This window comes from Mustela lutreola, chromosome 11, assembly GCF_030435805.1.
Source record: "Mustela lutreola isolate mMusLut2 chromosome 11, mMusLut2.pri, whole genome shotgun sequence".
Lineage (NCBI taxonomy): Eukaryota > Metazoa > Chordata > Mammalia > Carnivora > Mustelidae > Mustela > Mustela lutreola.
The window spans coordinates 47,445,043-47,465,016 of NC_081300.1; the positions used below are offsets into that span (position 1 = coordinate 47,445,043).

General features: G+C 41.6%; 1 protein-coding gene across 5 annotated transcripts in view; it reads left to right on the plus strand.

The window, feature by feature from the left end:
- The first annotated feature begins 408 nt into the window (after positions 1-408).
- TMEM241 (transmembrane protein 241) overlaps positions 409-19,974 on the plus strand; it is a 111,582-nt gene continuing 92,016 nt past the window's right edge. For all 5 annotated transcript variants that reach the window (XM_059139305.1, XM_059139307.1, XM_059139306.1 and 2 more), the window contains exons 1-3: positions 409-569; positions 4,713-4,759; positions 12,470-12,547. In XM_059139305.1, coding sequence (XP_058995288.1) covers positions 498-569; positions 4,713-4,759; positions 12,470-12,547 — 197 coding nt within the window. In that variant the 5' untranslated portion in view covers positions 409-497. The remainder of the gene's footprint in view (positions 570-4,712; positions 4,760-12,469; positions 12,548-19,974) is intronic.

Genomic DNA, 19,974 nt, shown 5'->3' on the forward strand with positions numbered 1-19,974 from the left:
ACTCATTTTTTCTTTTAAAATAATGGTTTTCATTAACTTTTTGGTGTCGTTTGCAAAAGTAATACAGACTCAATGTAGAACATGGGGAAAATTCAGTAGGGCATGAACATCATTTTGGTCCCACCGTTTACAGAGAGTGATGAACATTTTTCTTTAAACGGCGGTGGAGTGTCGTAGACTCTTTTGTAAACGGCAATTTTTCCTTGTTTACCATTTTCGACTTTTTTTACGGTGTTTACTGTGCGCCCTTTCTCCACAGGCAGTCGCTGCTGCGGCTGGTTGACCTTATGTCTCCTCTGACCTCCTCCGCCCAGCCCAGAGCCGCTGAGCGGTCCCTTTAAGAGGCAGGCGCGCGGTGGGGGAGGGGGCGGTCCCCGCGGGGATTGGCCGAGCTTGGAGCCACGTGGCTCTCCTGGCAGCAGAAGGGGTGGCCCGGCTCCCGGAGGCTGTCGCGGAGCTTCCCCCGCGGGTCCCCTGGAAGGGGCGCGGGCTGACCGATGTCCGTGAGGAGGTGCCTGGTGGGCCTCACCTTTTGCACCTGCTACCTGGCTTCTTACCTCACGAACAAGGTGAGGGGGGCGGGCGCGGGGTGGCGATGAGCGCACGTGGGACGTGGAACAGATGCAGCCTCCTGCTGTGAATCTGCTTTTTCCTGATGGTGGTGGAGAGGAAGCTGACTCTGTATGGAATCCTTGTTCAGAAATAGGATTCGCTGGATTATACTGGCCCCGTTTCCCGCACTGGAAAGCATCCCTTACATCTCCTGGGACCCCGACTTTTTGGATTGGCAAATTCCCAGGAACTTAATTTTGGGTTGTGCACACTACTTTTAAGGGAAAGAGAGCAACTGGCTCTTGTTCTCTGGGGGAAGGAAGAGTAGAGGAAATCTGACAAACCCTGTTTTCCTTTCTGAAACACACTCCTGCCCCCAGAAACCCACAAGATTCCAGAAGCTTTCACATAGAAAAGATAAGTCCATTTACATCTCCATCTTTCCCTTACACCACTAATTCCCAACCCTTTTAAAAAATGACATTTCCAGTATCTCTCAGACATTTCCAGTATATTCAAGAGTATTCTGTGGAATTATTTTTGAAAGTAAAATGTAAAGCTAATTTTATTTAAAGTAATGTTATGAAACCCTTTTTATGAAAAGGCAGAAAAGCAGCGGTACCATGTTTTTTATTTTGTTAGGAGGGGCAAACTGGCCTTGGATTTGGTACCATGCAGGGAAATGTTGGACCCCTGTAAGCTAGAGTGGGGCATCCCCTCCTGTCCTGGACACTGGGCTTGAAACCAAGACAAAGTGGTAGTAATACCAGGCCCAGGACTACATTTTCCCACTGTGGGATCTCCACCGTCTCCCAAACACCAAACCCCTCTTGCTCCTGGAAAAAAAAGCAACAAACTTAACAAATAGCATTTCCTAATACCTTCTCTCTTAATGTGAGCGGCTGTCTTCAGTATACTCAGAGGATGTGCCAGAACCCTTCTTCCCCATGTCCAGTTGATTTTTAGTTCTGGTGATGGGCCTTTGAAGATCCATACATAGTACCTTCCTGAGAAGGAGTGATGGGTTTGCATCCTGACTTCACTTAACCTGGTCTTTGAGGCCTTAATTTCTCTAAACCTAAGTTTTTTAACTTTAAGAAAGGATTAGCAAGTCCTCTTCAAAGAGTTGTTCTGAGGATTAATCGAAATGATGTTAGGTAGTTGGACAAGTGCCTCAAATCATGGTAAATAAGGTAAGTGGTAATTAGTCTAGGAGAAACGGAAGGAAGGAGAGACAATCTTTTGCTTATAATACGACACAATAATTATTAGCTTTTAATGGATTTGTCTTTTCCTCATTGGACAGGTAGCTAAACTAAAAGATTTATTGTGGCACCTGTTCTGGAATAAGTGAATTTGTGAAACCCTGGCCTTTTCATTTAACTATTCTGTCTAGTAAACCTGATGAATGTATTGGTAATGTTTCATTTAAAAACAGAATGACCTTTCATTTATCTCTCTATAATCAGAAGGGAAAGAGTGACAGGTCTTTCATGCAAATCCACGAGCAGGAGCAGTGGCATTATTGGTCAACAAACAGTCAAACAAAGTATCTAAGCAGGCAGATAACATTTAGTTCACTGAAATGTATACCCTCTCACATTTGCATCTGTGGCATTATTTTTGTATTTATTGGGGTCCTGCACCATTTTCTGATCAGTGTAATAAAGACAGTACCTTCCATGTGCGTCATGCCTCAAGGTGCTAGATAAAAAGAAACCAAACTGTCATGTCTCTAGGAATATCTAATCTGAGTAATAGAAATCATAGATTCCCAAGGACCCTCAGAATTTAAACAGTAAACCCTACTCCATTTTCCACGATGGTTTGGAGTGCTTTGGTTCAGAGCTCTTGGGAGTGCCTGAATAGATGGAAAGCAGAAGAATAATGGCAGAAGGCAGAGAGAGAGAAGGGGAGATAAGGTTGTATAAAAGGGAAAAGGGAATTGGAATCAGAGTAGAGGAAAGCAGATGTGAGGCCCAGGTAGGGGGTGGAGACGTAGTCCTTCACAATGGGACTCAGGTAGGGAGTTTGTGACTCTTAGATTATGCCATTGTCTCAACCAGGACAGTCATGCTTCTTTCTGGCCTCCATTGCAGGTTGGCTTGGACCAAGTTGGGGCCAAATGAGAAAACAGCTGTGCTGTGGACCCCCAGCCTATAGCCTCTGCCAAATGAATTTTCTTTTGAATTAGTGTAGATCATTTTGTGTTTACAAGACAGGATCCTCTTCCAGTTTTTAGAAGACTCTATGCTAGGGGTTTTTTGTTTGTTTGTTTTTTTGTTTTTTTTTTTCCTATTTCTCAGTATAGTTTCCTTCTCAAGCTATTTCCCTCTGTGGCTGTAAAAAGAAAATTCATTCAGGGATGCCTGGGTGGCTCAGTGGGTTAAAAGCCTCTGCCTTCGGCTCAGGTCATGATCTCAGGGTCCTGGGATCAAGTCCCGCATTGGGCTCTCTGCTCAGCAGGGATCCTGTTTCCCCCCCCTTCTCTCTCTCTCTGCCTGCTTCTCTGCCCACTTGTGATCTCTCTCTGTCAAATGAATAAATAAAAATCTTTAAAAAAAAGAAAATTCATTCAAAAAAATCTTGTCAATTTTAGTTTTATCGATTCTAGTGTTAAATGAATGGTTGATTTTAGTTTGAACAGCAAGTGTTGACCTAGTCTGAGTGGCCTGTTGTTCTGGCCTCTGGGAGGTTCTGGCAATAACCAGGTTCAGGGCCCAGGCAGCCGCTGGTCCTTCTTCCCCTTACAGCTATTAAGCCTTCAGCCTGGAGACAAAGTGAATGTCTGTTCTCCTCTCAAAGGCTCCCAAATTGCTCCTTTTTCCTGGAGGTGTGCTCAATGCTATTCCACCAAAGAGCATTTTTTTTCTGAGCAACACTTTCAGTGACATGAAGAATTGCTGAATGAATAAACACTAGGACTTAGATTCCATTTGTCAGAGATTTCTTTCTTCACTCCTTTTTAGCCAGGTGAGGTGAGAGCTTCAGCATTTTTCCATCTACTTCCCAGTATCTACAACAAAGCTCAGCAGACAATAAACTAAATAAATATTTACTATCTTCCTGAAGGTTGTCAAGGGTGAGGAGCCCAGGGCCTAGACAGTCACTTTATCCTTTCTCTATCTCTGTTTTGGAATGAAAATATCAGGGAAAGGTGGGGCAGAGCATATGGAATTATGTGAGTAAATTGATTTCAGAGAAGAAGGAGGTCCATCTCTAGTGAATATAGATCAGAGCTCAGCAGTTAGCTGTGATTGGACATTTAGGAGCTCATATGAGGAGGCCTATGTGTAGGTTAATTCATGGGAAAAAATAAGTATGTAAATTTGCCCAGTACCAGTCCATTCTGTTTTCTAGATCATGTGAAAAATCAGAAGAGTCTCTGTCTACAGCCTTTAATGACTTTTAAACTTTACAAAAATTCTTAGTGTTCAATAGTAGGAAAAAATAGGAAGAGGTACCCAGAAAACAAAACACAGCCTCCTCATTCATGAAGTATTGTAAAAGACATAATTGAAATACATATTGACCTTAGTTGGGTTGGTTCTACAAAATCCTTAAAATGCGAAAGCACAGAAAAAATTATGATGCAGAATTAGTTTAAAAAAAAAAAGATCTTTAGAATGCAAAAGCCAAATCCCCACAAATGAAAGAAAAATGAAGGAAGTAAAGACTACTAAGATGCAGTTCTTGCTTGAAGAGAAACAGAGAAGGGGTTTGGATTTTTAGATAAATTGAACAGTAAATAACGTGGATACCGAGAAAAGAGACACGGCCAGTGTTCTCCAGTTGGTGCAGTTCCAACATGGCACTTCTGAGGTCTGGGAAGAGGCTGTGTGGTTGGGCTTCCACAACAGAGACCCAACTGCTGTTCATCCCAATCTGCTGATGGTCCCAGTTCCTTTTCTCCACCAAGAGGTGCTCAGGGTTCTGACAATACTGGGGGAAAAACAGACCCAGTCTTTTTACTATAGCTTGGAAGGTCTTTGTTTTTAAAAATTTTTGCCCAATGTGTGATTTGCGGGGGGGTGGGGGGGGTTTCAAAGCCTTTTTGAAACTTGAGTATATTTGTATTTCTTCAATAGGGATTTCTTTGGTTATACAATCAACTCTTGATAATTTGAAAATGTTCATTAATCTGTTTTTTTTTTTTTCAGTATGTCCTGTCTGTCTTGAAATTTACCTACCCTACATTATTCCAAGGGTGAGTATCTTTTATGCTCTTTATACACATTTGTGGGACATATCCAACCAGCATCATTAGCTGTTCTTTAAAATACTTTTAGGAGTGCTTTGTGCCTCCGTAGATTAAGCTTCTGACTCTTGATTTCTGCCCAGGTCATTATCTCAGGATTTTGAGATTGAGCCCTACTGCGGGCTTCATGCTCAGCAGGGAGTCTGCTTGAGATTCTTTCTCTCCTACTCCCCCTTCCCCTGCTCCTATGCTCTCTCTTTCTCAAATAAGGATATAAATCTTTTAAAAAATATTTTTAATAAGTACATAGATTTTTTAAATGAAATAGACATACTGTAATTTGTTTAGCTGTTCTATTAATGGACATTTAAATTGTGTCCTATTTCAGGGGGGGATAAAAACAACAATGTTATCAGAGATTTTTATATTCAGTCTGTTAAATTTCTAGCTATTTCTTTGGGATGCATTCCTATATAAGAAATTTGGGTTAAAGAATATGAACTTTATTAGTATCCCTCCTGAATATTAAATTCTTTTCCAGAAATGTGTTACCAATTTGCATTGTCTGTGGGAGTTTCTATAATATTGTATTTAAACCATGACTGTTTTTTTCTTCTCTGATGATTTTGTGAACCGCAAATGGTATCACATTGTTTTGTCTTATCATTTTTCATGAAGTTGGACCATTTTCTTTTCTTTTCTTTTATGATTTTATTTATTTGAGAGACAGAGATCACAGGTAGGCAGAGAGGCAGGCAGAGAGAGCGGGGGTGGGCATGGGGGAAGCAGACTCCCTGCTGAGCAGAGAGCCCAATGAAGGGACTCAATCCCAGGACCCTGAGATCATGACCTGAGATGAAGGCAGAGGCTTAACCCACTGAGCCACCCAGGTGCCCCCAAATTGGACCATTTTCTTATGTGTGTTACCCACTTGTACCGCTTTTATCAGTGAATTGTCTATTTGTGCTTTTGCCTTTTTGTTTTTACTGGGGTTTTAGTATTTTTCTTATTAATTTAATGACTTCTTATTTTAAGAATGCCAACCACTTGTCCATCGTGTTTATTAGAAATTTCATTTTTTGCAGTTTGTCTTTTGGCTTTTCATTTTGTTCATACTTATTTTGATTAGTCAAATATATTTTTGAGTGCCGTCGTAGAAAATTTATTGCTAAGACATAAGAAGGAGGGGCGCCTGGGTGGCTCAATGGGTTAATCCTCTGCCTTCGGCTCAGGTCATGATCTCGGGGTCCTGGGATCGAGCCCCGCATCGGGCTCTCTGCTCGGCAGGGGGCCTGCTTCCTCCACTCTGCCTCCTCTCTGCCTGTGTCTCTGCCTGCTTGTGATCTCTGTCTGTCAAATAAATAAATAAAATCTTAAAAAAAAAAGACATAAGAAGGAAGCAACAATGAACTACAGATAAATCTAGTGTGTGGTCTTATGATTGAAGAATGCCATTCTTAGAAAAAAGATAGAAGGAAAAAGGGGTGTGGACGTAGGTCAACAGTGGAGATGTGGTAGAAGCAGCACGGAGTGCTCTGATACTCAAATTTCCCTTCCTTACCTCATCCCCACTCAAGCTTTTTAAGTAATTAATTTAGTTAGTTAATATTTATTTATTTTAGAGAGAGAGAGAGAAAGCGTGAGCTTGGGAGAGAGGAACTGAGGGAGAGAAAAGAGGAGAGAAACTCAAGCCGACTCTGTGCTGAGGGCAAACCTGATGCGGGGCTCGATCTTACAACCCCGAAATCATGACCTGAGCTGAAACCAAGAGTTGGAGGCTCAACTGACTGTGCCACCCACACCTAGTGGAGTGCCACCCTCCACTCAAGCTTTAAAAATAAATTGTCTTACGGTGCCTGGGGGGCTCAGTCAGTTAAGCGTCTGCCTTCGGATCAGGTCATGATCCCAGGGTCCTTGGATGGAGCCCCGCATCAGGTTCCCTTCTCAGTAGGGAGCCTGCTTCTCTCTCTCCCTCGGCCTCTCCCCCTGCTTATGCTTGCTTTCTTTTTCTCTCTCTCCCATATAAATAAATGAAATCTTTTAAAAATTTTTAAATTTTTATAGTGGACAAATATTGATGATTGATTGGTACCACTACTTTCATGTTTATTTTTCTCCATCTCAAGCTCATGTAGATATTTACCTACATTTCATTACAGCTTTATTCAATTTTTAATCATTATTCATTTACTTAAATGTGTGGTATAATGTGAGGAAATCATTCCTTCCATAGTTTTGCTTATGTTAGCTCTATATATTTTTTTTAAAGTTTATTTATTGGGACATCTGGATGGGTCAGTCATTATGTGGCTGCCTTCAGCTCAGCTCATGATCCCAGAGTCCTGAGATCAAGCCCCGCATTGGGCTCCCTGCTTGGAGGGAAGTCTGCTTCTCCTTCCCCGTCTTCCTCAGCTTGTGTTCCTGTATAGCTGTCTCTCTCTGTCAGATAAATAAATAAAATATTTTTTTAAAAAGGTTTATTTATTTATTTGAGAGAGATAGAGAGCATGAGTGGGAGGAGCAGAGGGTGAGGGAGGGAGAATCTCAAGCAGACTCTGCTCAGCTTGGAGCCGATGGAGGGCTTGAACTCACAACCCCAAGATCAAGAGTTGCACACTCCACTGACTGAACCAGCCAAGTGCCCCATATACTAGCCCTATAGTTTATATTTCATTATATAATCCTTCCTTTTGCCTTTGGGTTATTAATATATTTGAAGTTATTTTTCTAGGGTCTGTCTTTGAGTATTTGTCAATTCTTATGAAAAGGGGCTAGTACTAAATTGTTTTAATTATTATAGCATTTAGATATGTCATAGAGCAGGACATCCCTCATTCTTCTTTTTAAAAAAAAAATTATACAAATGTGAACAAGAAAACAGGGGTCATGATATTTGCCAGACAAGGTTCAGGACAAAAAGCACTAAACATATGAAGATGTTTTAGGATGCTAAAGATGTGTTAGGATGCTAAAGCATGCAGTTCAAAATGAAAAGACATGTTATAGATGTCATGAAAAGACCTATAGGAATGTGGGGTTCAAAACAAAAATAAAACAGTGATGAATATCTATGAGCCAGACAATGAGGCAGGAATATCAGGAATACATAGAAACATGCAAATAATAGGAAACAAATTTGCCACTATTTTCCCATAATAGTTCAATTGAAAAAACAAAAAACTAGTGTTCATGTATGCATATGTATGTATATATATAACCCATATATATAAATATATATATATATATATAACCTATATATATAACCTATATACAATTAATAGGTAAATATCAAAGGCTGTATCTTTACAATAGAGACTATATCTTCTTCTCAAATGTCCAGGGAATATTTACTATGAATAAAACAAGCAATAACTTGCCCAAAGTAACACTTATACAATCTTAGTGCCCTAAAGCTAGATTTTATTTTATCTTTTTAAAGATTTTTGTTTTGTTTTGTTTAAAGATTTTATTTACTTATTTGACAGAGAGAGAAGGATCACAAGCAGGCAGAGAGGCAGGCAGAGAGAGGGGGAAGCAGGCTCCCCGCTGAGCAGAGAGCCCAATGCAGGGCTTGATCCCAGGACCCTGAGATCATGATCTGAGCCAAAGGCAGAGGCTTTAACCCACTGAGCCACCCATCTGCCCCTCTTTTTAAGTTAACTTTATTGAGAGAGAGTGAATGAGAGATCGAGAGAGAGAGAGAGAGAACAAGTGGTGTGGACGGGTAGAGGGAGTGGGGGAAGCAGACTCCCTGCTGAGCAGGGAACCCGAGGCAGGGCTTGACCCCAGGACCCCAAGATCATGACCTAAGCTGAAGGCAGATGTTTAGCTGACTGAGCCACCTGGGGGCCCCTAAAGCTGGGATTTAATATAGAAACCAAAAATCTCTATTTATAAATGATTTTTCACTCAAAAGAAAGACATAATTAAAACACTATTGAAAAATCGTATTTTGCCTATAAGATTTGCAAAATAAAATTTCAAAATTTGGTAACACAGCCCTGATGAAGATGTAGAGAACAGGTGCTCTACTACATGGATCTGGGACAGCAAATTGGTACAGTATCTGTGAGTGACACTCTGGCACTATGTAACACTGTTGCCAATAGTCCGAATTTTTCAATTCCACGGTTCTACTTCCAGGAATTTATCTGAGAGGTTTGTTTGTACTTCTGTAAATGAAATATGTATGAAATGAAATATGCAGCTCTGTGACTGCAAGCATTTTTTAAACAACCTGATTTTCATCTCTATAGAACCCATTAAATATATTATATCCTTAATGGAATACTATGCAAATGATAAAAATAATAAGGACACTCAGGTATTGAAAAGATTTTCGAAATACATTTAATGGGGGACAGAAGCAAGTCTGTAACAGGGTAGCACAATAGCATCGTGTAGAAGTATGTGTGTATGTTTTCCTTATTTGAAAATAGGTGAAGTGAGGCCCCTGGGTGGCTCAGTGGGTTAAAGCCTCTGCCTTCGGCTCAGGTCGTCCCACGGTCCTGGGTTGGAGCCCTGTGTTGGGCTCTCTGCTCAATGGGGAGCCTGCTTCCTCCTCTCTCTCCCGCTGCCGGCCTCTCTGCCTACTTGTGATCTCCTTTCTGTGTGAAATAAATAAATAAAATCTTAAAAAAAAAAAAAAAGTGAAGAAACTACCCAGGGCAGTTACCAATAGGAAAAGGTGGAAACAGTGCAGAGAGTGTACAGGCAAGGGAAGAAGACTTTCAAACACTTCCTTTTGTATACTTTTGGATTTTTGTTCTTTATGGTATCACCAATATATTATTTTGGGTAAACTTCAAAATGATTTTGTCAAGTTACTCTCAAATATTTCATAATAAAACTTTAAAAAATATTGTTTATGATTACATACACCGTAGCCCCCTTATCCGTGGTTCCTCTTTCTGCAGTTTCAGTCACCCACGGTCAGTTCTGTCTGGAAGTAGATGATTCTCCCCTGACTTGCTGTCAGAGGTGGATGGTAGCCTACAGGTACATCAGAATGCCTACATCATTCACCTCACGCCACCTCACCATCTAGTCATTTATCTTCTTGCAGCATCATGAGAAGGTTGAATACAGAGATTCTGAGAGAGAAACCACATTCACATAACTTTTATTATAGCATATTGTTATAATTGTCTAGTTTATTATTGGTTATTGTTGTTAATCTCCTACGGGGCCTAATTTATAAGTTAAACTTTATCATAGGCATGTATGTGTAGGAAAAAGCACATTACATATTTGGTTCAGCTCTATCTGCAGTTTAAGATCCCCACATATCCTCTGGGGATCTTAAAATGCATCCCCCACTAGTAAGGGGGGAGGGGAGCCACTGTATTTCAGTCAATAAAGCTGGGATGTTGTTTTCCCTTTTAGAGAACAGGAATCATTTTCTGGTCCTGCCTGTCTGACAGTTCTCTCCAGGAAGAGAGACTTAGGCCACTTGGGTGGGAAGGGAGCATGTCTGTCTCCGGATTGCCTTTTCCCTTGCATATCCCTGGATGGGTCAGGCTGAATGCCCTCCTCTGACAGATTGTAAGGTCTACAAATGGAAGAATTTTTTTTAAATCTCTTTTGTCACCGGAGTATCCCCAGTGCTCACAACAACGCCTGACATGTAGGAGGTGCACCGTAGGGCGGACTAACTCATTCTACAAATCCTTATTGGGTACATACTATGTGCCCGGCCCTGTTTTAGACACAGGAGGTACATCAGTGGGGAAAGCAAAGATCCCTGCCTTCGTGCAGCTTTCTTTTCTCTCCTGCCTATCCCTTAAATTTACTGCAGTGGATGGCTCCTTCCATCGAGTTGCCTGACTGAAGAACTCCCAGAAACCTGGGAGTCAATTCCCTTGTCTCCTTCATCCCCAACATCTAATTAACCACCAGGACCTCCTAAACATCTTCAGAATCTGTCTGCCTTCTTCATCCAAATTGCCCCTTCCCGGGCCACTGTCATCTCTCAAATTACTCTTGACATTTTGAACTGGGTAATCCTTTGTTCTGGGGCTGTCCCATAGGCTGTAGGAGGTTTGGCAACATCGCTGGCTATGACTCACCAGATCCCAGTAGCAACCCATCCCTTCCCCCACCCCCAGTTGTGACAACCAAAAATGTCTCTAGATACTGATGAGTGTCCCCTGGAGAGAGAACCCATATGGTTGAGTGCCACTGCTCTAGATAACGTTGTTGGAGGGCATGACCCACAGCTGTCTGCCCTGCTTGGCTGGTCAGTGAAGGTTTTACAAAGGAGTCGTAAAAATGGGATCTTACAGGATGAACAGGTGTTTGTCCACACACAAGGAGATGGGAGCGTTTGATGGGTCAAGAGGACAGCACATGGAAATTCTTAGAAGTATGGCAAGGCCTGGCACATTTCCGAGGCTGTGGGCTCTTCCCGATGGCTGGAATGTCATTGCCTGGAGCAGGACAAGCTGGTCCTGGAAAGGGGGTACTGCAAGTCTGGGAAGGCTTGTGTATCACACACAATTGACTTTATCTTAGAGGCCAGCCGTTCTCCCGTGTTACATCACAAGACACGGGTGTGTTGTAATCACTTCCGAGGTAAGGTGTCTCGAGTTTTGAGGTTTTGAGGTCTACGAATGACTCACCTAAAATAAAACAATTAGAGTGAAACAAGGGGAAGTTACGCCACTAGTACCCTCTTGCTCATTTTGAACTTTGCTGTGCTTTGTGTCATGGGAGGAGCAGGGGTGTGTCATTTACAGCCTGGGCTCCCCCTGGGCTCTGCATGCTGAGGAAGTGTGTCTCCCGTGAGCTCTCTGGGCCCCTGTGTGTCATGTTAGAAAAGAGATTGGGGGGCGCCTGGGTGGCTCAGTGGGTTAAGCCGCTGCCTTCGGCTCAGGTCATGGTCTTAGGGTCCTGGGATTGGGTCCCGCATTGGGCTCTCTGCTCAGCAGGGAGCCTGCTTCCCTCTGTCTCTCTCTCTCTCTCTCTGCCTGTCTCTCTGCCTGCTTGTGATCTCTCTGTCTGTGGAATAAATACAAATTTTTTAAAAAATCTTAAAAAAAAAAAAAGGAAAGAAAAGAGATTGGGAGTTGCTGCCAGCCACCTGGGAAGAATCAACCATTTTGAAAATGAGCGAGTGGCAACATTAAGTTTGCATTCTAGAACAAGCCTTGGGGCTGCAAGGTAGAATGGGTGTTGCGGGATATTCCTGGGGATAGGGACACTGTTAGCAGACTGATGCTAGGTTCGGGTGTGCCATGATGGGAGTCTGCATGAGGCAGACGGGGAAGGGATGAGGAGGGGAAGGCGTGGCCCTTGAGAGCTGTGATGGGGATTACGTGCAACAGGATTTTCTGGGCTTTGGTGTGGCTGATTAGGGACAGGGGCGGTAGACCAGGATGGGGGAGGGAAGTTCAAGGTAATGTTATAGGCAGGTTATCACTGGGGTGTCAGGGTGGTGGTCTTCGGGGGAGCACAGTGATTTGGGAATCATCAGTGCAGGGCAATGGAGGAAGCAGGGACTGTGGGTGAGATCAGTCAGGACTAGTCTAGACTCGAGAATAGAACAAGTTGAGAAGGAGGGGTCTGGGAACTGGGATGCCAGTTAGGGGAGGGTGGGAGAAAAGTGTTGGAGGGAGGCTTGGTGTGTGTATTTGTGTGAACCAATGGGTCTGCTGAGGCTGGATTGTGTTTGAGGCCGTAGCACTCTTTCAAATTCACATGGGTTCATATCCTTTTCAGGTGGCAGACCTTAGTTGGTGGACTTTTGCTTCATGTGTCATGGAAGCTGGGCTGGGCCGAGATCAACAGCAGCTCAAGGTAGAACAACCTTTTCTTGCTTGATGCATGATTCATACGCTGGCTTATTTTCACATTATTTAATTTCTTCTGGTGTTACATTGGGAAACAGGGATGTTTATTTGAGCTACTTGATCTCTTAGTTCCCATCTAACCTTGAGATTTTAGTGCTTTTATCATCCTATAGAACTCAAGGAGTGTTTTCCTGGTCAGTTACTTAAATAATACTAAAATTAATCAAGAGACACACTTTATAACACTGTATTAATTGGGCTTTGTTGTAGATCATGAGAGTGAGGAAATGAGCTTCTAAATCAACTTAGAATTTTTTTGGTAAATTTTTAATTTTGAAATTATTTACTACTTTACAGAACAGTTAGAAAATACTACAGAGGCCTAGGTGGCTCAGTGGGTTAAGCCTCTGCCTTCGTTCGGGTCATGATCTCAGGGTCCTGGGATCGAGCCCCGCATCAGGCTCTCTGCTCAGCAGGGAGCCTGCTTCCTCCTCTCTCTCTCTGCCTGCCTCTCTGCCTACTTGTGATCTCTCTCTGTCAAATAATTAAATAAAATCTTAAAAAAAAAAAAAAAGAAATGCCACAAAGAACGTCTGTATCCTTTACTCATGTCTCTCAATTATTTTACCTCACCTCTCCCACCATTTGCTCTTGAGAGAAATATGTATATATATATTTTTTTTTCCTGAACTATAGGAGAGTAAATTGCAGATTCAAGAGTAAAATGCCTCTTTTCTTCTGAATTCCTTAGTGTGTATTTTATTTTTTTAAAAAAGATTTGTTTATTTGAGAGAGAGAGCGCATGAGCACACAAGGGGGAGAGCAGAGGGAGAGGGAGACGGAGAATCCCAAGCAGACTCCATGCTGAGTGCAAAGCCCAATGTGGAGCTTGATCTCATGACCCCGAGATCACCACCTGAGCCAAAACCAGGAGTCAGTTACCCAACCAACTGTACCCCCCACCAAGCACCCCTTTCATGTGTATTTTCCAAGCGCAAGGACATTTTCTTATATGACTATAGCTTAGTAATCCAAATGAGGAAATTAATATCGATGTCATACTAGTATCTCATCTCCAGACCAAATTCATATTTTTCCAGTTTTCTCAATAATGTCCTTTATTATGTCCCTCCCCTGCTTCACATCATACATTTAATTAGTTGTTATGAATCTATTAAGACAACTTGTGGAATAGATTTAAAAGAAATCTCAAAGACCATGGCATCATTTTTCAGCTAAAATTAAAATCTGAATTGGCTATGGACTCGTGCCTCACCTAGATAAATTCTCAGAATTCTTTCAGAGCATTACGCCTCCCCTGAAATGATGCACAAAATGAAAAGCAAATAAAGTCAAGGTTGATATGGACAAGGCTAACAGCCCTCCTGAGTGATCAGGTCAGTCACCTTCACTGGCATAACATCCTCACCTTCATAAAATAAAGATATTTTTGGAATTTTACATGTGATATTAAGCGGAGGGCTTACTTTACACTCCATTGTTATGGTAAATGGTTCAGTGGGAACTGGGTCTTCATTTAAACAAACAGTACCCTGATTTCACAAGGCCTGTGATTGTTCTAATATTTAGTTAAATAATGAAGCATCCTGATTCCAGATGGTTCCATTTATTCCTTCACAGAGGCAAGAGACTGGACTAGAATGAAGGAACTGTCAGATTGGGGACTGGAGTCCACTGGTGCTCATCAACATCGGTCCTCTACTCTGTTTATAGTATTCCTCATAATTTTCTTATAATTTATGATGTGAATTATTTACTTCATAAAATAGTCTTTAATTTTTTTTTGAAGATTTTATTTACTTATTTGACAGAGAGAGAAAGATCACAAGCTGGCAGAGAGGCAGGCAGAGAGAGGGGGAAGCAGGCTCCCTGCTGAGCAGAGAGCCCAATGCAGGGCTTGATCCCAGGACCCTGAGATCATGATCTGAGCTGAAGGCAGAGGCTTTAACCCACTGAGCCACCCATCTGTCCCTAAAATAGTACTTTAAACATTACTTTAATACAAATGTAGTGATCTAAAGGGACACATGCACCCCCATGTTTATAGTAGCAATGTCCACAATAGCCAAACTATGGAAAGAATCCAGATGTCCTTAAACAGATGAATGGATAAAGAAGATGTGGAATATATATTCAATGAAATACTACTGAGCCATCAAAAAAAAAGAAATCTTGCCATTTGCCAAGACATGGATGGAACTAGAGGGTATTATGCTAAGTGAAGTAAGTCAATCAGAGAAAGTCAGTTGTCATATGATTTCCCTGATATGTGGAATTTAAGAAACAAAACAGAGGATCATAGGGGAAGGGAGGGAAAAAATAAAACAAGATGAAATCACAGAGGGAAACAAGCCACAAAAGACTCTTAATCATAGGAAACAAACTGAGGGTTGCTGGAGGGGAAGGAGCTGGGAGACTGGGGTAACTGGGAGAGGACATTAAGAAGGGCACATGAGGGGCACCTGGGTGGCTCAGTGGGTTGGGCCTCTCTGCCTTTGGCTTGGGTCATGATCTCAGGGTCCTGGGATCAAGCCCCGAGTCGGGCTCTCTGCTCGGTGGGGAGCCTGCTTCCTCCTGACTCTGCCTGCCACTCTGCCTACTTGTGATCTCTCTGTGTCAGATAAATAAATAAAATCTTTAAAAAAAAAAAAGGGCACATGATATAATGAGCACTGGGTGTTATATAAGACTGATGAATTGCTGAACTCTGCCTGTGAAATTAATAATAGTCTCTCTAAAACAACAACAGCAACAAACCCCTAATACATTACTTTAACCATGTTTTCTTAAAAGCTATGTTATTGGTTCATACTTAAAAAAGTTTCTGTGGAGGGCGCCTGGGTGGCTCAGAGGGTTAAGCCTCTGCCTTCTGGTCAGGTCATGGTCTCAGCCCACAAACCTGAGCTAGGTTTGTGTTTGCCCTGGTTGCTGTTTCCTACTGGGCTCAGCTTTCTGATTGTATTCATAGAGAACCGAAGACCAGCTTTGCTGTGTGACTGTGCACTTGGGTAGGGATGGCAGAGGTTGGACTCCATTAAAGATGAAAAACAGCAGCAGGCAGACAGCTTGGAGATGCCGAGATCATCGTGGAGTCGGGAATGTACCAGTGGGGCTGGTGGGTGCTCCCCCAAATCGGTATTTAATAACATATGCCATGAGAGCTTGTTTAACCTCCTTATAGCCTGGAGCATGGCAGACTCCCAGATTCCCTCTTAAAACAAGTCACAGAAACTGGCACCACATTTCCTACTTGGCAAAGATGCCACATTTGCTGTGTTGGTCAGTCCCTGACCACATCATATATTGACTACATTGAGTGACCCGATGGGATACATCTTCTTCAGGAGTTTTACTCAGCAACCAGTTATTACAAAGTGTTGGACGATGCCCTGAGGAGTTCTGTCTTGGGGAAGATAGCACTGGTTTTTAGGCATTAGCCTGTCCTTTTATGGTAGCTACTGTCACTGCCAAACCATTGCAGAACGTCGAAGTGATTTTTCTAGCAGCTGTTGAAGTCCTGTGCTGTAGGCTGTTTGTTTCCAAAATGTAATCCAGAACACTGTGACGGGACATCTGGCAGTGAAACCATGGCATTCTTTACTAGATTCTGGAATCATTGCTTCTAGAATCAGGTGTGATTTCACTGGAGACTTTACACACCATCCTCTGGTTCCTTAATTACCAAACTACACGTTTAAATAGAAACATTTGGAAAGTACTTTTTAATGGACTTACTACTTTTTGTTCACTATACCTAAGACAGCAAATTTTGAACTCCCAATTTTCCAAGTATGAGATGTTCTAAGTTAATAATTCTATGTCACAATATCTTTGTGACCAGAAGTTTCTTTTTTTTTTTTTAAATTTTAAAGTGTTTTTAAAATAGATTTATTTATTTGAGAAACAGTGTGGACAAGAGAGAGAGATAGAGAGAGAGAGAGAAAGCACAAGCAGAGGGAAGAGGTAGAGAGGGAGGGAGAAGCAGGCTCCCTGATGAGCAGGGAGCCTGATGCGGGGCTCAATCCCAGAATCCCTGGGATCATGACTTGAGCCAAAAGCAGACACTTAACCAACTGAGCCACCCAGGTGTCCCTGACCAGAGGTTTATAACAGATGAAGAAGAAAGCCTCGCTCCTTAATTTTCCATTGAGAATCTTTGCTGGAGAACCATAAAAAAATTTTTTTTGATAAAACCTCCAAATTAGGGATGCCTGGGTGGCTCAGTTGTTTAAGCGGCTGCCGTCAGCTCAGGTCATGGTCCCAAGGTCCTGGGACCGAGCCCCACATTGGGCTCCCTGCTTGGCAGGGAGCCTGCTTCTCCCTCCCTCTCTGTCTGCTGCTCTCCCTGCTTGTGCTCATTTGCTCTTTCTTTCTCTCTCTGACAAATAAATACATTTTTTTAAACATCTAAAAAAAAAATTGAAAAAAAAAAAAACCCCAAACCTCCAAATTAACTAGAGAAATAAACAGTTATGAACCACTTAGGATATAGTTCTTTTTATGATTATTTGTTTTTATTTTTATTTTTTTTAATTTTAAAAAAATTTTTAATTTTTGATTATTTGTTTTTCAGTGAGATAGCTTGCCTTCATCAAGGTAAGCTATCTTGGTTGCCTTGTGGTTGGAATTTCTGGTGGTTGGAATTTCTCAAGTATGTTTTAATGTGTTCACATTTCATTTCGAGGGACTCTTGCAGTTTTATGAACAGTTGCCTTTGCTCTCTGAGGAAAGTTAACACTCAAATTTTTGTATTTTTGATATTTTCCCCCTGTTGTCTAGGGAATGCTTTAGATATATATGTAGGAATTACTTTTGGGGAATCACAAAACCAGCTTTCAAAGGGTTCTCAGGAAACATGGAGAACTACTGAAGGGACATGATATTGAATAAAATCTGATTGGTGTTGGTGTGGTGATTATGGTAGTTCTCAGCAAGAGTCCACGGGGTTAGGGATGGTAGATGACAGGATTTTTTTTTTCAGCTTTATTGAGGTATAGTTGTCAAATAAAATTGTACGATGTTTAAAGCATACATTATGGTAATATGGTACAGGTGGGATTTGGCCTGTGGGCCATAGTTCGAGGACTCCTTTTCTGAGTTATGCTTTGTGAAAAACAGTATCATCGTGGAGTTCCTGAGTTCAAGTAATGTTAGGGCTGAACTTTGTCAAGGGACTTGACCCTCTGTGAGTCAGAGAAAGAATAAGAATGAAGGAGGAAAGGTCTAAGAGTAGTAGGAAAGAGGAAGAATAGTGAATAAGATTCTTGGATGACCATATTCACCAATAATGGACCCAAAAAATGACATCTAGGCATCTGCTGTAAGTAGGTAGTTAGTATATGTAGAAGTCAAAAGAAGAAGAAGAGGAGGAGGAGGGAGAAGAAAAAAGAAGATGAGGAGTAGAATATATGCAGAAGTCCTTGTAAACTATGAAGCAAATATGGAGTATAGTTGTGAGGTATTATGGTTTAAGGCAATTCATGAACCCTGTTGCTACCTGGGTGGCTTGGTATTTTTATGTTTGGAGAATGTCTTTAGTTCCACTAGGTGTCAGCATAATGCAGAGAATTTTCAAGAACTTGGCTCAAGGAGCCCTTCAGTTACCCATGAACAGATAAACTTCTGAGTGTTTTGAGGGAGCAGATGTTCCTTCCATAATGCATGCTCTATTTGAAAAACAAGTGATTTAATTTAATTAGCCTTCATCTCGGTAACAGCAGTTTTATAATTCATGGCAACAGACTATTGTTAGCTTCTTATAAAATGCTATATTCATCAAGGTTCTTAGGGACAAGAGAGTGTGCACAAGCAAAAAAAAAAAAACAAGCCCAAGACTCAAACAAGATGCGATACTTGTGCATACAAATCATGTAAGAAAAACTATGTTAGCACCACAGTTTTCAAACCAGACCCCATGGCAAATAGTCCTTTCCCCCAGGAGTTGCTCAGCGATCCCTCCCTACAAGCACAGATACACATGCTCACTGGCTCTACAGTGGTCCCCGTACCACAGAGACCTGGGATTCTTCCAGTGCCACCTCAGGATTTAATTCCATCTTGCCTCCTTTGTTGGCACATAGGATAAGGAAAGAATAAACCAGCATGGGAGGCCCAGAGGATGCCACCTTATAAATTGTAGATGGAGAAAATGTGCTTGGTTTGTTCCTAATGTGCAGGTATTTGGCTATTGTAGAATCTTAGAGTTGTAGTGGGAGATTATATATGTCATATATCAATAAATATATAAATATAGATATATAAATATATTAAATACATTTTATATACAGATATGTATTTATAAATATAAATATATATTATATGTTTATAAATATATAATATATTTATATAAATATAAAAATATATATAATCTTACCTTTAGCAGCTATAACAAAAATACCGAAGATTGGGTGGCTTAAACAGCAAACATTGGTTTTTCACAGTTGTAGATGCTGGGAGGTCCAAAATCAGGTTGCCAGCATGGTTAGGTTCTGGTAAGGACCTCTTCTTGTTTATCTTGTTGTATCCTTCAGAGTGGAGAAGAGGGAGGAAGGAAGGGAGAAAGAGAGAGAGAGAGAAAGCAAGGTCTGTCTCTTAAAGGGCCCTAATCCCATCATGAGGGTTCCACCTTCATGAACTTATTACTTCCCAGAAGACCCACCTGTAAATACATCATGCTGGGGTTAAGATGTCAACCTCTGAATTTGGGGGCGGGGGGACATGAGCATGTAGCCCATAGCAGAGGGTAGAGCCAGGGTAAGTTCTCTGGCAGATAGTTTTGTAACCAGTCCTGCACCTGGGTACATGGATCTTTGAACAGCAATTCCACTTCAGGAAATTTATCCTGATACTGCAAAAAGATAAATATCGAAGGCAGCGTATTCAAGGATAACTATTACAGCATTAGAATAGTAAAAAGAAGATTAACTTTTACCTCCAGCAATGGCCTATCATTCAGTTAGTGATATTACTCAATTAGTGATGATTTTTTGGAAAGATGTTAGGCAGATGATGGAACAACTCGTATAGTAGGATCCCGTCTTCACTGCAGTGTTCATATACATGCATATGGGCACTGTTTGGAGGGAGACATAGCGCGGTAGTATTACTGGTTATCTTTGGGTAGTGGGATGGTCATTGTAATGTTTTTCTTGATTATCTGTATTTTGAAAATTTTCTAGCATGGATAGGTGTGGCTTTTTTTTTTTTTTAAGATTTTATTTATTGACAGAGAGAGATAGCAAGAGAGGAAAAACAAGCAGGGGGAGTGGGAGAGGGAGAAGCAGGCTTCCCGCTGAGTAGAGAGCCCAATGCAGGCTCTATCCCAGGACCTGAGGTCATGACCTGAGCCGAAGGCAGACGCTTAATGACTGAGCCACCCAGGCACCCCGGTACGACTTTTTAATAAGAAAACAA